This window comes from Colletotrichum higginsianum, chromosome 6 (genome assembly GCF_001672515.1).
Source record: "Colletotrichum higginsianum IMI 349063 chromosome 6, whole genome shotgun sequence".
Classification (NCBI taxonomy): domain Eukaryota; kingdom Fungi; phylum Ascomycota; class Sordariomycetes; order Glomerellales; family Glomerellaceae; genus Colletotrichum; species Colletotrichum higginsianum.
In genome coordinates, this window is record NC_030959.1 from 2,680,214 (window position 1) to 2,696,592 (window position 16,379).

The 16,379-nt window shown below is 58.5% G+C and overlaps 7 protein-coding genes across 7 annotated transcripts; 4 read left to right on the forward strand and 3 right to left on the reverse strand.

The window, feature by feature from the left end:
• Positions 1 to 103: 103 nt before the first annotated feature.
• On the reverse strand, positions 104 to 1,597 carry CH63R_09207 (Phosphotransferase; the record flags this gene model as incomplete). The annotated part of the gene is made up of 1 exon (XM_018304181.1): positions 104 to 1,597. One exon carries the CDS (start codon positions 1,595 to 1,597, stop codon positions 104 to 106), a length of 1,494 nt encoding a protein of 497 aa, XP_018156204.1.
• An 804-nt stretch (positions 1,598 to 2,401) lies between these two features.
• On the forward strand, positions 2,402 to 2,617 carry CH63R_09208 (uncharacterized protein; the record flags this gene model as incomplete). Its single annotated transcript, XM_018304182.1, has 1 exon — positions 2,402 to 2,617. One exon carries the CDS (start codon positions 2,402 to 2,404, stop codon positions 2,615 to 2,617), a length of 216 nt encoding a protein of 71 aa, XP_018156205.1.
• Positions 2,618 to 3,112: 495 nt separating this feature from the next.
• Positions 3,113 to 3,496, reverse strand: CH63R_09209 (uncharacterized protein; the record flags this gene model as incomplete). The annotated part of the gene is made up of 1 exon (XM_018304183.1): positions 3,113 to 3,496. One exon carries the CDS (start codon positions 3,494 to 3,496, stop codon positions 3,113 to 3,115), a length of 384 nt encoding a protein of 127 aa, XP_018156206.1.
• A 76-nt stretch (positions 3,497 to 3,572) lies between these two features.
• Positions 3,573 to 4,089, forward strand: CH63R_09210 (uncharacterized protein; the record flags this gene model as incomplete). The annotated part of the gene is made up of 3 exons (XM_018304184.1): positions 3,573 to 3,694; positions 3,759 to 3,857; positions 3,942 to 4,089. 3 exons carry the CDS (start codon positions 3,573 to 3,575, stop codon positions 4,087 to 4,089), a joined length of 369 nt encoding a protein of 122 aa, XP_018156207.1.
• Positions 4,090 to 8,562: 4,473 nt separating this feature from the next.
• On the forward strand, positions 8,563 to 9,109 carry CH63R_09211 (uncharacterized protein; the record flags this gene model as incomplete). The annotated part of the gene is made up of 2 exons (XM_018304185.1): positions 8,563 to 8,644; positions 8,709 to 9,109. The coding sequence occupies 2 exons, from the start codon at positions 8,563 to 8,565 to the stop codon at positions 9,107 to 9,109; spliced, it is 483 nt and encodes a 160-aa protein (XP_018156208.1).
• A 769-nt stretch (positions 9,110 to 9,878) lies between these two features.
• CH63R_09212 (5-hydroxyisourate hydrolase) lies at positions 9,879 to 10,298 on the reverse strand (the record flags this gene model as incomplete). The annotated part of the gene is made up of 1 exon (XM_018304186.1): positions 9,879 to 10,298. One exon carries the CDS (start codon positions 10,296 to 10,298, stop codon positions 9,879 to 9,881), a length of 420 nt encoding a protein of 139 aa, XP_018156209.1.
• Positions 10,299 to 12,614: 2,316 nt separating this feature from the next.
• On the forward strand, positions 12,615 to 15,059 carry CH63R_09213 (FAD-binding domain-containing protein; the record flags this gene model as incomplete). Its single annotated transcript, XM_018304187.1, has 1 exon — positions 12,615 to 15,059. One exon carries the CDS (start codon positions 12,615 to 12,617, stop codon positions 15,057 to 15,059), a length of 2,445 nt encoding a protein of 814 aa, XP_018156210.1.
• Positions 15,060 to 16,379: the final 1,320 nt, after the last annotated feature.

The window sequence follows — 16,379 nt, forward strand, 5'->3', positions numbered from 1 at the left end:
TTCCCCGCTCTTTTCGTTTTCGAGAAGTCCGATGAATCGATAGAGGTTGCGCAACAATGGTGTCCGTCGACGTCTCTGGGGTTTTGATTCTCACAGCACACATTTAGTCGAACAAGAAGGACGACAGGCGCTGCTTTGCCTCTCCAGCGTCCCATTCAACCAAAACCCGCTCCTTTGATTCCTCCATCTTGGCCCTCACCATCACCTCCATCGCAGCCCGCTCCTCCGGGCTGAGCAGATGCACCCTCGTCTTCCACCGCTCCTCCACGGGGCTATCACTCTCGCGCCCCTCGCTAAAGAAGCGGCCGTCCAAGTACTTCCAGTAAACGGTATCGAACGCCCAGCTCCTCCTCGCGGCATAATCGAGCCAGAAACGGCCAGTCTCCCAGCTTTCCCGCATGTACGCCGAAAGGGGCAAAGTAGACCCGGCGCCCATCTCCGTCTCCGCCTCCTCCAACGCCGAGAGCCACGTCCTCAGACGGCCCCCGTAGACTTGCGCCCACTCCTCGATGCCGTCGTCCCACATCTCGGGCACGTCGAGGAGGAGCCACCACGGCGGATCCAGGGCGAACTGCGTCGGCGCGGCATACGCGAACTCCCAATCAATGGCCCCAAGCACGTCGTCGTCCTCGTCGACAAGGACGTTGGCCGGCCTGAAGTCGTCGCACCACAGGCGGAAGGCGCCCGAGCCGTCGGGCATCGGCAACGTTGCGCGAGCGCGCTTGGAGCGGGCGGACCAGGTGTCCTCGGCAAACCCGTAACTCGATAGCCGCCCTTGCTTGGCTAGCCTGCGAAACAGCTGGCGCGCGACGTACTTGTTCCTGCAGTCGTCCTCCGAGGATACCATGTCGTTGTGCTGAAAGATTAGCGTCGCCATTTGCATCTCGGCCAGCGCCGCGTACCACTCGTCGGCGGTCTGGTACGTGGTATCTTTGGGCGGAAATACCGACTCAGGTATGTTTGAGAGCTGGACCATGTTGCTCATGTTCAGAGTGATGGGCCGTCCCGCGACGCAGTGGGACGCAGGGCCCGTTTCGACGAGGGCACCGATGCGCGGAAAGGTAGGTTGTACGAGCTGCAGCACGCATCGGGCCATCTTCGCGTAGAGCATCTTGAGCCTGCTTTCGGGAATTTCGGGGTTGAGGACGACCGTCTCGTTGGAATCCTGGCGAGGAGCCTCCAGAGCCTGGCTCAGGGTCTTCCGGGACCCGAGGTCTTGGATGACCATGAACGGACCGATATCCGAGTGTATACCATGATGCAAAACTTTCGGGACCGGGAGTCGTGTATGCAGAGCGATATACGTTGCTGTTGCAGCCTCTGCGAGTGTCTTTTCCTCAGGGAACACGGCCTGGTTGGGGCACGGCAGGCGAACGAGGACAGTATCGGAAGCGCCCTCGAGCCGGATGGGATACAAGACGTTGAAGCCGCCGATGATTAAAGGGGTGATCAACTTGGCAGGCTTTCTGAACATGCCCTCGGCAAATGATTCGATTTTCCGACACCGGGATGACAATCGAACCTGCTTTACCGCCTCATCCCAGAGCTCGTCGCTCCGGTCCCATGCGAGGTTGTCGGAGTCTTGTCGGGCTGTCATTATTTTGAGAAACGTTACAGAATGAGGAAGTTGTCAATCAAGCGACTTAACGTGAGGGATGGTACATATGAAAGGCATGAGAAACAACTCGATATGTGTGGTCTAGTGAATGCCTCTTGCCTCGAAACCGGGATGTAGACACTCGTTCAAGTCAAGCGGGGGGAGGGCTCCTGCACTTGTTTCGACGTCTGTGGTGTTGGTGCAAACAAGGTCCCACTTTTTGTGCACTGTCCTATTCCAGCTACGGATATATTCATGCTGGAAACAAAGGAAAGGGTCCTCAGTCGCTAGATGCACCAGCGAGCCAACCGAGGTTGAATCGGACCCGCATGTACCTAATCCCAACTTACCTGTTGGAAGTCGGAGCCATAGTGTCCAATGGTTACGCGCCCGACATGCGCGGGCTATCGCTTTCTCAACCTCGGGACTTAACCAATAGACGATGTCAAACATTAACAGAATAGGTTAGAAGGGACGAATCTCCTCCTGGGCGAAAACTGACAAAACAGGGTCCGGCGGCTAAAGAACATGGCATGATGGTTTGTTACCACCTACCTACGGGAAGAAGGAAGGGTATGGAAGCAGGTATAAAGTCACGTTCGCCATCTTCAGACTTGCCAGCCTCCTAGGAACCCCGCCGTCCTGAGATCTTTTGGGTTGAGCAGCCTATCATTGGATCATCTGTATTCAAAAAAAGCCTAGGGGTCATCGGTCACGCTTGTTATTGGACAAGGTATGTTACTTCCGCCTGTAAACCTACACAGAGCCTGGGTTTACGCTGATTCTTGCTTCAAGACTTTGATCATGTCTACCAACCGCGACAGTCGCGACAGCGAGGGAAAGTATCAGGACGATTGCGAGGATGCGATGATGGCGGCCGGCGAGAGCAGCAAGGAGAAACGGGCGAAGGCGAAGGATGAGAGCGATCAGAAGAAGGAAGCCGAGAAGCAGGAGGCGTCAAAGCAAGCAATGCTCGATGCTGCACGGTCCAGCCGCGATAGACGCAAGAAAAAGACATAGGCAGCAGCGCGCCTGATGCGACCGGGATCTATTCATTGGGAAGCAGCGGAAGCAACGTCAAGCAAAGTGTGCAGAAAACTTAAGTACGATCGCCAACTCAATCCTCACAACGCTCGAGTTCAGAAACTTGTAACAATCGTTTGTCCATCGCTGGGATTCGAATAAAGTTTCGATCTCAATTCGGAATCTGGACACCGAGCGTGGGTCTTTCGGTTTTGGTCCATATCGTCAGGAAGAAGAACTCGAGTCAGACTCCGTGTTCGGTTTTGAGATCTTATTTCAGCCAGTTTTATTTAGGAGAGCCAACTTTAAGCCATTCCCCCGAGAGTTTCCTTTCAACTCTTACACGCCATCCTTTTGAACTGATCCGCGACAAATAGGAGGCACACTACGAGGTTCTCCCTGCCTCATTTGGGTCTGATTACCAAGGAGGTTCTCTATTGCGCCTGAACCCAGTAGCTATAACCCCCCAGGGGCCCCTGGAGGGCGGGAGGATTAGGGAACGGACATCAATATCAGGCCCGCGCCGCCGCCGCCGCCCTTCTCTTTCACCGCGACGAACTTGACGCCCATGCTGTGGAGCGCCTGGAGGAGATAGAGCAAGTTCTCGGAGGGCGCGTGCCACGTTCCGAGTGGTTTTCGTTGCAGCTTATCCTGGAAGCGGCCCAACGCGTGGTGGCCGAGCTCACTGGAGCCTTCCGGGCCCCGGAGGCCCGGGGTCCCGGGACTTGTCCAACCACGCGAACGGAGGTTCGTCTGATGCGGTGTTTTCCTTCGGATGGTAGTGACATGTAAGGTCCTGCCTCTCGTGCGGTTATCTCCATATTTTACCACGGCTCCATGCTTGTGGAAGAGGAATCGACGCCATGGATCGATCATTCCTGTCACACATCGATCGTCGTAGAGAATCTTCACTTATAGCAATGCCACGGTGGACACCATCGAGGCCATCGGCATGTTCGCCCCCTTAGTCACAGGCCGCAACCCTCGCTTTCATCAGTGTCACCCTGATCAGCAGCGCATCCTCGAACACAAGGCGACGAGCGAAAGCTTCCAGGCTTCAGCAAGGACCACGGCGTGAGTGCTGATGCCACCTCTCATTTTCCGGTCCCCGGGTTGTCTCTCCTCGCATTTGGCCAAGACTCTACGTCGTGTACATCGACATCGCGAGGCTTGACCTCCGTCCCAATGTTCACTCGACCCTTGCTCGCCTAAACGCGTCCACAAGCTCGCCCGGAACGTCCGCAGCAGCTTTCGGCTGATCGAAGCCCGACGCCCCGCGACGGCTCTGAAAGACAGATCGCCTTCAATGCCATCGTGGAAGGAAGGAGGAGAGGGGCGACGAGAAGGTCCCCGAGGTCCATCTTCAAGATCCCCATCACGCGAAGGGGGCCACGGCGATGGAGACCATCGCAGCTTACGAGAACTACAACCTGGTGAAGCCCATGGGCCTCGACCGCATGATGCTTTAAGATGGGGCTACCACATGCCCGAGCTACGGAGCCCAGGTCCTGGGGAGGAGGGGCGGGTGCCCCGTAGGGCGGCTCTCCGAACCTGGTTGAAGAGACGACAGCTGTGTAAGTCGGGCCAGGAAGACGGCGGGTGGCGTGGAATCAGGGATCTCAAAGCAGGGTACCGGGGACGAACACAAAATTCACCCTTGGCTAGAGAGAGCAGCTACACCGACTACAAAATAAAGCAAGAAAATTTTGACACAGAGGGAATCGTGGCACAGGTTTACTTCCAAAGCCCACGATAGGTCGGACGGGTGTCGTTGCATCCGATCATTACATAGAAGCATGCCAAAGCAGACTCCCATTGGGTTAAGCCGCATCTGCGGTTTACTTCGGCACCTTGGAAAACGACGCGCATTCCAAACATGAACTATATGTGCGAGTCCCAGCCCATCGGGACCCACGACAATGCGTGGGAATGTGCCAATACTTGAAGGACAACCAGGGAGGCTTGCCGAGGGCGGTCTAGACCGTCGCGAGAGAGTGTCTTGTCAGCCCCGGCGAAGGACGCTAACGAGGTTATTTGAGATACCTGTCTTTGTCTCAGTGGCCTTATCGGGGGAGGTTATTCGGCGTCAGGAACGGAAGTTCATTGACGGCCGCGGGCTACCTGTAGGAAGCGAAATACCAGAGCAACGTTCTGAGAGACACATGAACTCAAATACAGCTGGGAACGGGATGACATGCCAGTGGAGCTCGGCAATCGAGATCGAATTTTTTTATGCTGCCAGGTCCTGCCTTCTCAGAGGCTCTGGTGGTGTTTGTGGTCCGCGAGAACATGCCATCTGGCGGATCGTGGATGCCGGGGTTACGGGACACAGGGGTCCTCGGTGTTTGCGGCGGGTAATGACGGCGGCGGCGACGGGACTCGTGGCCCCGTTGGGATGTGGGACGACCGTCACGGGGATGAGTGGAGTTTGGGGGGGAGAGGGACGCTCTTTGCTGGAAGATTCAAGATTCCGGCGGTAGGCCGATTCAATCCAGCCGAAAACGAAACCGTTTCGAGCAAGAGATCGGAGGCCGCGTAACGCGAGTGGTGTGGCTGGGCTGGGCCTGCATCACCGCGGCGGGGAGCCGATCTGGACGAATCACAGCACTAGAAAATCGAGATCCGCTTTTCGGTGTGGCGTGGGACACGCTGCGGCCAATCACGGACAAGGCGCAGTTATCTCCCCTTTTCCTTCTTCCTCTTTCAGGTCGTCAGGGTCCTCCGGTCAGCGCCTCCCCACCTCACCGCCGTCGCCGTCGCCGCGCTTCCATTTGCCCTTCTTTGTCTCTTGCTCCGCCGCCAGAGGCTTGATACCCGCCCTGACGCCGATTGCTGGACAGGGACAGGGGACCGGGGCCCGAACGGATTTCAGCGAGGTAAGGTGCTGGGGGGGGTTGCTTTCCAGCTGCGAGTGGAAGGCGCAGAATGCTTCGAGTGGGGAGGGAGGAGCTTCGAAGGGCCCGCGGGGGCAGCTGTTTTGTGTCCCACAGACCGCAGTCTGCCCAACCAGAATCGTGCTACTAGCAGCTAGCACGGCAGGGTACCCGACTCAGGGCGCTCTCTGCCGTTACTCATTAGAGTTGTCGATAAATGAAGAGAGGTTGCTAAGCATAGATTTGGAGGGGTTTTAAGGTGTGTAGACCTCCGGTTGGGCTGGTGCTGGGGGTTGCTTGGCAGACCGGGCCGGCCAGGATTTGCGCTACTGGAAACAAGGGCCAACGTGGACGGTTGAGGCTTGGGGAATGGGCTGGCTGCGGTCAGCAACCCGTGAGTGTGAATGCGAATGTGATTGATCGTGAGCGTGAGCATGAGCATGAGCGTCTGGTGCAGAGTCGGTCAACGAGCTCGCCGTCGGGCTGCTGGACCAGTGAGGGAACCAACAGCGAGACACTCGAGAGAGGCGCGGTTCCTTTGATTGGCATCGCTGGATCACCGGGACGCTAAGATTCGGAGGCGGGGGGGGGGGGGGGGGGGGGGGGACGATGGAGAGAGCCCAACAAGAAAATGGCAGACAGGTTTCCGGGCTTCGTTTCACTGGTCAGTATTGCGATCTGATGGGGAGGGACGCTAGGCCCGACGTGTCATTGCCCTCTTGGGCCAAGCGCCACCTCGCTGCAGGGCCGTGGACGGATATGACCGACCTTGCGGGTTCACCTGGGGCGGGGGGTGGATGAATGCTTCGAGAACGGCATATACTGTTCGCCGAGTATCTACCCTACCTATTTACAGGTACCGCACCTACGGGGGGTTGATCACCTGCCGTCGCAGTGCGAGGTAGCATGACGAGGTTGAGGGGTGATGGCGAGGAGTAAAGTAGCGGGATGCGGCAATGGCAATAGCAGCCCATGATATAAACAAGACGGATGCCGCCGCCGCCCCCGTGCGTTTGTTACAAAGAATACCAAGAACTGACCCTTCGGCAACCGGCATCGAGTACTCACCCACCCCCCAATGTCATCATTCATCTCCACCAGCATAACGCAACGCACGTCAACCCTCAACTACCTGTACGCCGACGACCTTCCACCATAGGCTCCTTTCCCCCTTCCTTCTTCCCTCTGTCTCCTCTCGGATACTGGACAACACAACACCGATACAGAACACCGCAAGACCGTTTCACCCTCGACTCTTGGACGCTCTGCTTCTTTCACGCAAGCCGGCTTCGTCCCCCTACCGCACGCTTGTTCAGTGGAGACAACAGAACATAGTACAGCGTACTATTATACACTCACTACAGAATACTGCCAACCCGTATACTGTATACTTTGCCCTCGACTTTCACTTCATTATTGTGTTTCTGCCATTCGCCGGACGCTTGACGACACCACACAACCTTCCGACTTCCCCCTGTCTGTTCCGCTGCTCGCCGCCCAGACTCTCCCGCCCCGACCGCGAGGGTTCCACCGCTGACGCTCTGCCAACCGAGCGGAATACCGGCACGCATCGCTGTATCAGCAACCCAATGGCCTCGGCCTACCAAGGTAAGCCATGCCAATTTCCATTCTCATCCACTGTCTCTACACGCCCGGAAACACATCCTACCCAGTGCCCACCACACAATCATTACACGATTCAACAGAGGGGAAACTGTCCGCCCCCCCCCCGCCGGCCGGGGTACCCGTGCATTTTCCCAGAACGAGAGGCTCTCTCACGCAGGTTTTTCTTTCGTTTTTTTTCTTCTTTGCCCTGCCCTTTCTTGTCGTTTCCATTTTGTTGGGCCCCGTCGATGGCGTGTGGCTCGATCAGAGTTCGAAACGCGACACAGCCAGAGCAGCCAACCACCACCCAATCGTCATGGGCCGGCTTCCTCCGCGTGCACTGGCGTGGCCGAGTCCCTCATGCAGGTCATCCCAGGTTTCTCAGGCTTTCTCTGCGCAGGAAAGTATCCGTCCAGATGTGTGTGTGGGTGTGTCTCTGCAGCGAGTTTAGTGCTCTCTCTCTCTCTCTCTGGCTTGCGTTTTCCCTCATCAAAGCCGAAATGCCGGCGCTCCCCTCCCCCCGCCGCCGCCCCATTCACTCGTTGGCATTGCTTGCTGCACTTTGACGGCCAGTCATTCCGCACTTTAACCACCGATTGATTATTCACTTTGGCCGACGGTCGAGCAACCAGAGGACGGAACGTGAGCAAGCTTAGGCCAGTGGCCACGCCCACCCTCCTGACTTCTCTGACTCCCTGCTCGTGCAACCTAACCTGTTGCTCTAAATACCATTGGGCGCCCCCCCTTCCTGTCCATAACTCTCTCCGTCTGGGCCTCATTCCCTCGGTTGCTGAAGTGCAGTGCCTAGAAAGCGGCTTTTCATTTTCTATTTATTTCAGTGAAAGAAACAAGAGAAAGACCTGTGCGGTGAACTCGCATTCCTATTTGCTCATTATTGCCGCTGCCGCTACCGCCGCCGCTCTCTCGGTCCCGTTCCTGGGCTTGCCCGTCTCATTAGCTGGTGTCGCCTCTTCCGGGAGGGGATTCGTAATTGCCCAAGACGCTAAAGGATCAAACGGCACCTTCAACACCGAAGACGACCACGACGGAATTCCCGTCGGCGTCTCGCCCTTTGGACTCTCTCTGATCTGACTTGACTTATCCTGTCTTGTCTTCGACTCTTGACACATCTCTTATTATTCCCCGCCTTTGTTTTCCCTTCTCTGCTCTCATCCGATCGGAATTTCAGTGTTCCCAAACACTCGGCACCCCGTTCACACTATCACACACAAAGACTACTACATTTCCCACTTATCTCCCTCGTCTTCCCCAGTCTCTTTTTCTATATTCACCACCATACCTCCCCCAGACCGCTATTCCATCGACTATCAGTTGCCCCTCGACAGCTCCCTGCTGCTGCTGCGACCGCAATATTATCACACCGATATTGTTTCCGTCGATCTTGCTGCCTTGACCGCCTCCCCACACTAAACTAAGATCGTCTCCATCACAGAGCCTCACACCATGACCAACACGCCACGAAGCCCGTCGACCAAGAGCCAGGCTAGTCTTCGGGACACTGGCTTCCCTGAGCCCTTCAACGGAGGTGAGTTGACCTGGCGAGGCCCGCTTTGACCGTCGTCGTTCAACAAGACTGACCGCTTCCCCAGAACGCAACACCACGTTGCCGCACCCCGACGCCAACCTGTCGCCCAACGCCGTCATCTCGCAAGAGGACATCAGCGGTAGCCGCGTCCTGGCCCGCACCCGGCGCTCGTTCCTGCACAAGCACAAGCGCACAATCAGCCACGGCGTCATCACCCCGCAGATGGCCGCCCTTTACAGCAGCACCGAAGCCCTTGCCGACGCCGAAGCCTCGGCCATGCTCGACACTGACGCCCCGTCCAACGCCAGCCAGTTCAGCCTGCCTGCCGGTGCCGGCGGCCGCTACAGCAAAGACGGTGCCGAGAGCTTCCTCTCCCACAGCGGCGGCGACCTCTCGCCCGTCACGTCGGCCCAGAGCGGCAGCAGGCGGGACGGCCTGTTCAAGAAGCTCGGCTGGCGGAAGTAGATGCGCGGGACGTGCCCGAAATGACGGAGCGTCTCGGGGCTAGTGAGTGGTTGACGAGAGTAGGGCGCCGGGCCATCATCAATCGGACAAGATGATGGGTGCCCGCGCACGACGACGACACGGCCGAATAAGATTGTGTGTACAACAGATGATTACAGCGCAAGCGTGGAGTTTTCGCTTTTTATTTTTTTTTATTTTTTGGACGGGGGGTTTCCTCCCCCCTCATGTCCCTCCCTTTTGGGCCCTTTGGGATTGAATGGTTGGGACCGGTAGGCTGGTTTATGGGTTTATGGAGCAAATGGGACGGCGACAAAAAAAATGCATCACGAGGGAACGTTTTCTATCCCCTATGTCTCTATCATTATTATCATCATCATTCATCACCGTCCAACCCAGAATTGGGCTGGCTTGGGGACCACACTCTCCCCCCCCCCCCCCCCCCCCCCCACTCCCTCCTCGTGAGGGGACACCGAAGCCAGGGACGATGAGCAGACTATCGTTAAAAACCAGGTACTTCGTAATTCTACCATGACGTCGCAAGGCTCTTGCACGCTAGATACTTTCTGTCCCTCGTCTGTCCGCGTGCTCGTGCAAGGTGAACATGTCCCCCTCTCCCCTCCAGTTCCTGCTCCTGATTCCGATGCGCCTCGTCTAGAGACAGCCCACTCCTCCAAGGTCGAATCCGAGGCACGGTAACTCATTCAACACCACCCACACGTCTTGTGACCTCGAGACCGCACTCTCTCTCTCTATCTTTCTCTCTCTCTCTCTAGCTGCCCCGGTAGGTGGTGTAGCTGTAGGGGCTCAGCAGCAGCGGCACGTGGTAGTGCTGGCCCTCGCGGACGGTGAAGACGACGACGGCCTCGGGGAAGAAGGTCTCGTCGTCGCCGCCAAAGTAGGCGGCCGTGTCGAAGCGCAGGGTCCAGCGCGACGAGGGGCCCGGGGCGGCGCCGAGGACATCCTCGAGGGTGTAGACGGGGACCTCTCCCGAGGCGGTGGCGGGGGAGAAGGGGAGCCAGGTGTGCACGCGGCCGTCGTCGTCGGTGAGGGACTCGAATTCGCGGAGGGTGCCCGGGCCCGAGGCGGTGGCGGTGGTGGTGGAGAGGTAGACGCGGATGCCCTTTGCGGGGCGGCCTTTGGAGGTGTCGAGGACATGGCAGGTTATGCGGTCCTTTGCGGGGGATGCCATTTTGGGTGTGTGTGTGTGTGTGTGTGTGTATTTGTATGTGCTGATGCTGTTTTGCCCCCCCAGGTTTTTGTGGTGATGGGATGAAGTGAGATGAGGTGAGATGGAGGTCGGTCGGGCTGAAGGTGAGGCTCACGCAACGGCGATGGCTGATGGCGGGGTAAATCAGCGTGGTGGTGTGGTGGTGGTGGTGGTGTGGTGGTGGTGGTGGTGGTGAGGCGGCAGCTGGGTGCGGATGCTTGGCGGGGGGTTCTGTCTTTTCGGGTCTCCTCCCTTGTAACTACCTACCTACTGAGGTGGGGGTCCGTTTTATCACTTCCGGCCTTTGGAAGGGCGGGAGGGGTTGCTAAGTGGCACTTGTGTCGAGGTAGTAGGTGGTATTTGAGCGAAATTCGTTCCTCGGACGAGTGGCTTTATCGAAAAGACGGATCGAGAAATCGAGTCGTCCGGATTTGTTCGCGAAGAGATACTAGGCTTGGACCCTTATACACTACACATACAGTTGAGGGGGGGGGAGTGTGACAGGACACCGGTGTCGGGCCCGCATCGCAGGGCGCCGTGATGCGATGCGGAGGCCGCCCCACTCCAGGGCCACGGCAGTATCAGTCGCCGGTGCCCCCAGGCAACAAAATGGGAGCGAGTCTACGGATACAACGTGTAGGTATTCCACGAAAATGTCACCTTTTCGAAAAGTCCTTCTTTTCAGCGATGCGCATCGTGCGCATCGACGGGACTGAATATACAGCAGAAGCTCGTACGACCTTGCCTACGGCTGGAGACCTGCACGACAACGCAGCACAGCCACTCTTGGGGGGCCGCCGTTCGCGGGTGCTTGCCGCCAGACGGACACTTCTGCTAACTAACATCTTCCCCATGCTCGATTTCTCCACAGCTGCGCCGAGAAAGGATATTGACTGGATCTCGGGGTGACGCTAGAGGGAAGGAGAGAGAAGTGTTTTAAAATAGAAAGGGGGCTTGGGGGCGGGAGAGGGACGGACCTGTCGCACAGCTGGAGGGCGCTATGCAAGATGGCGAGCGGCCGGGACGACACACGGCAGCGAGCGGTCTTGAAGGAGAAGAGCTATCGACGGCTGGCGCAGAGTTCCAGAGAAGTGACGGATGATGGTTTGCTTCTATGCCGTTCTCTTCTATCTTGCTCATCATCTCAACACAATGGCGGTTGTTGCGCACGGCGGAGGGTGGAGGGTGGAAGGCGGAAAGAAGGGGGCAACAGACGGCCGGCACATGCCGGACCCTGGCAGCGGGAAGCACCGGCGGAGGAGAGAGGGAGGTCTGGGCGTCTGTCACCGCACTCGCGGCGGGCTTCTTTTTGGGGGGGGGGGTTGTTGTTGCTGCAGAAGACGCTCTACGTCATTGGACCGTGCGCTGTAACTAAGGTACCGAAAACCTAATTGTGGTACGTACCTGAGTTTGAGTTCTGGCATGACCCTTATCGGGCCAAGACCATCTTTATCGAAACCAATCAGAGCTCTTGCAAATGACAGCATGTGGTGACGAGCCTTTAAGACGACTTCCATGCTCAACCAAACAACCGTGACACCCACCGGCAAAATTGAGAACCCGACCCAACACCAAGAGAAAGCCAAGACCGACCACTTTCCGTTGGCCCAGACCAGTGGTCTGCAGAAACAAAACAGCAAAGAGGAAGCGAGAAAGATGGACAAAAAAAAAAACCTGCCTGGTTTGAGTTTGGTGCCAGCGCGGCCTAGACCTCCGACCGAACGCGCGCCACCGTCACGGTTCCATGGCCTACCGCATTTCGTGGCTTGGGAGCTTCTGTTCTGATCTGTTTGGCCGTGCCGCAAGTTGCAGCCCATGCTACCTATGCCATCACGCGTTCAGTATTTCTGTAGACTGTCACTCACTGTCGGCACCATGACAACTGAGTGATGATCTCACCTCTACGCACCACCGCCCTCTGGGCTCGCCGCGCTTGCGAGTGAGCCCCTTGGCGTTTGCTTGGTATTGCCCACCACCCAAGAAGCTTGGCTCGTCCCTGGCTGACGTACAACGACGCGGTCCACCAAATAAATGAAAAAGGGGGGGGGGAGGGAATAAGAGAACACCATGCGACTAGGTAACTACACGGCAGACGAAAAAAAAAAAAAAGAACCTAGGGGGAATCACCGCCAAGCGGCCAAGTGGAAACGAGCGTGACCTACCGCACCTTGGCTTGTTGCCCGCGACTCTGTACAAAAACATCATGGGCCGCCGCGTCTCGTTCTCCCCCTTCCTGCCCCCCTCTGGAGCATCAATCTTCCCACAGACAACCCATAAGCATTCTGACCACAACGCTTAATGGCTGCCGTTGACCACCCCGTCACAAACCCCGACGAGGGAGTCCAGTACCTCACCGAAGACGAGATCAACTCCTTCCTTGACGACCTCGACCACAACGACGACGGCTACATAGACTACGCCGAGGTCGAAGCCAAGCTCGACGCTGCTCACGACGAGCTCGCCCCCGAGCACCAGGCCAAGCCGCACCACGTCATCCGAAGAAAGGAACAGCCCAACGACTTCTCCTCGTCGCAGCACTCGCGCGACGACAACCGCCTGCGCCATGAGTTCCTCCGCACCATTATGGGCCTGCCCGGCTCCGACCCGGGCACCACCTCGGACCCGGCCGCCGACGAGCGGAGCCGGTCCCACCGCATCCCGCGCGACGACTTCGCCGCCCGCGTCCGTGAATGGAAGATCCCCTCCTTGAAACAGGACAAGGACTCGGAGGACTCCCAGCGGGACTACATCCGCCACCTGCGCCTCTCGCGCCGCCTGCGCGCCTACTGGGCTGTCCACGGGCCCGAGATCGCCTTCCTCGCCCTCGTCGCCGCCTGCATCCTCGCCTTCGGCGTCTGGCAATGCGTCAAGTACGTCACCCAGACCCAGTACCGCGCCGCCTTCGGCTGGGGCGTCGTCATGGCCAAGACCTCGGCCGGCCTGTTGTACATGACCTTCTTCTTCCTGCTGCTCAGCATGTCGCGCTACTTCTCCACCTGGATGCGCCGCTCCTACTACGTCTCGCGCTTCGTCAACTGGGACCTCAGCCAGTCTTTCCACATCAAGATCTCCATCGCCGCCCTCGTTTTCGCCACCCTTCACGCCATTGGCCACCTGACGGGCTCCTTCTACCATGCCAGCCGGTCCGCCAACCGGGACCGCGTCGCCGACGTCCTCGGCGGCCCGGACAATGTGCCCGGGCCTTACGCCGCCTACGTCCGCACCCTGCCGGGCATCACCGGCATCACGGCGCTCTCCTCCTTCTACATCCTCGCCCTGCTGAGCCTGCCCAAGGTGCGCAACTGGAACTACGAGGTCTTCCAGCTCGGCCACCTGCTTATGTACCCCATCATCGGCCTCATGATGGCCCACGGCACCGCCCACCTGCTGCAGTGGCCCATGTTCGGCTACTTCCTCGCCTTCCCGACCCTTCTCGTCCTCGTCGAGCGCCTCGTCCGCGTCGGCACGGGTTTCCACAAGATCAGGGCCACCCTCAAGGTGCTCGACGGCGAGACGGTCGAGATCACCGCCACCATCCCGAGCGAGCGCATCTGGAAGTACCAGGCCGGCCAGTACGTCTTCCTGCAGGTGCCGCAGCTCAGCACCTTCCAGTGGCACCCCTTCACCGTGTCCATCTGCCGGGGCCGCGAGTTCCAGCTGCACATCAAGACGGACGGCAACTGGACGAAGAAGCTCCGCGACCTGGGCGGCGACTCGGGCACCGCCGAGATCGACGTCGGCATCAACGGGCCCTTTGGCGCGCCGGCCCAGCGCTTCTACGACTTCAGCCACACCGTCATCGTCGGGTCGGGTATCGGCGTGACCCCGTTCTCGGGCATCCTCGCGGACCTGCAGGCGCGCGACGACGAGGAGCACGGCGGGCCGACGCAAGATCATGGCCGCCAGCGCGGAGGCCAGCACCGTCACGACTCGGACACGACCGTCACGGCGGAGAAGAAGCCGTCGTCGGGGAGTAACATGACGGACGGAAACACGAAAGACGACAGCCCCGAGCGCAAGGACTCCGAGGCAACCGCAGCGCCCGACGCCAACGACCCCACGAAGCTGCCCAACCCCTCCGAGTCCTTCGTCTTCGCGCCCGACTACCGCCGCGTCGACTTCCACTGGACGGTGCGCGACCGCAACTACCTCCTCTGGATCGCCGACCTGCTCAACTCGGTCTCGCGCAGCCAGGAATGGCACCGCGCGCACGAGGGCGGCGGCCAGCACCTCGACGTGCGCATCTCGACGCACGTCACGCAGAAGCGCCGCGATCTCGTCACGCACGTCTACCGCTGGCTGCTCGAGATGCACCGCACCGAAGAGCACCCGGAGAGCCCGCTGACGGGGCTGCTGAACCCGACGCACTTTGGCCGGCCCGACTTCGACGCCATCCTCGACCGGCACTACGAGGACATGCGGCGATTCCGCGCGAGCAAGCGGAGGAAGATGAATGCGGGCGCCATCAAGGGGGAGGGTCTGAACGGGGAGGAGGAGGAGGATGAGAAGAAGGAGAAGAAGAAGAACGGGGATGGGGGCCGGGACGCGGATGCCGGCGGCGAGGGTGGGGCCGCCAGGCGCGAGGTCGAAGAGGAGGACGAGGAGCTCAAGGTCGGCGTGTTCTACTGCGGAGCGCCGGTCGTCGGGGAGATCCTGGCGGACAAGTGCCGGCAGCTCACGGTGCGTGGGCGGCACGACGGGAGCAAGATCGAGTACCACTTCATGATCGAGGTCTTTGGGTAACGGCGGCGTTGGTTCTTCAGGGGAGGGGGGAAGGGTTATCCATGAACCTGGTCTACAGTACCTAGTCTGGTCGAGATGGAAAAAAGCATGCGGAGGGGCTGGAAAGTAGACGGCAGAGGTTGAGGCGAGGATACACGTTCGTCTCTGGAAGTTCTCATGCCTCCCCCACCCCCCCCCTTTCTCCCCCCTCCATCCATCGCCTCGGGTCCTGTCGCGTGGAATTCTCTGCCGACGAGCTGACGTGGAAGGGACGACGAATCATCGTCCCCTTCCCTCCCCCCGCCCCTTGGGCGTTACGGGTTAGACATGTACGAGTTAGTTTTTTTTTCTCCTTCAACATACTTCATACCATCGTCGGATTATGCTTCTATGGTGCAGGCGTACACGTATGTATGCGTGCGTGTGCATGTGGGCGTTTGGGGTGTGCGTGTTTGTACGTACGTACCGGCTGTCGGATCTCAGCCGCCGCGAACGGTACGCCCCCTTCGCAGCACGATCGGCCTCGATTCCCGTGAACACAACCCTACGAAAAGAAAAAAAGGAATAAAAAAAAGTAACGTCACTAGTAGAAAACCATATTTCTCTCCCCCTCCTTTCTTTTCTTTTTTCTCAGTTTCTCTCTCTCTCTTTCTCCCACTCCTCCACTTGTCTACCGATCCCCGGTGTTTGTCAAAGGGCCCCCCCCAGCGGTCCGGGGGGTGGGGCCTGGTCGGATCGGAGTCTTCCCCGGCCGATGGACCCATGAATCCGGGGACGCTGCCTCGCTCCTTCATCGTCCATTGGGGGGACCTGAGAGAGAAAGGTGGCGGGGGTGGGGTGAGGGACAAGAAGGAAAGTGTTTCTGGTTAGGGAGAGGGATCAGCCTCTTTTCTCCGACGGGAGAATAAGAAAGAAAAAAAAATAACAAGGGGGGGAGGACTGGCGACTGGCAGGCAAGGTCCCTGGGTCCCTGGGGCCCCTGAGCCCGCGTTACGGTAAGTACGGCGTCTCGCGCGACTCGCTCCTCCCGTTGTCCCTTGGTCGTTTTTATTTTATTTTCCCTATATACGTCCCCCTTCCAAACTTGATACACGTCTTGTCTTGGTCTCGTCCGGTTTGGCATCGCTAGATCTGCCCTGACTTGCTGTCTATACTATGTGGAGTACACTTTGATAGAGAGAGAGAGAGAGAGAGAGAGAGAAAGAGAGAGAGAGAGAGTGTGTGTGTGTGTGTGTGTGTGTGTGTGTGTGACGTGAAGAGAGAGGGAGCAGTGTCCTCTATCCACCACGCACCCCTCGTTATACTGCTACACTTGTCAGTGTAGGAAAGAGTGCCAAGAGG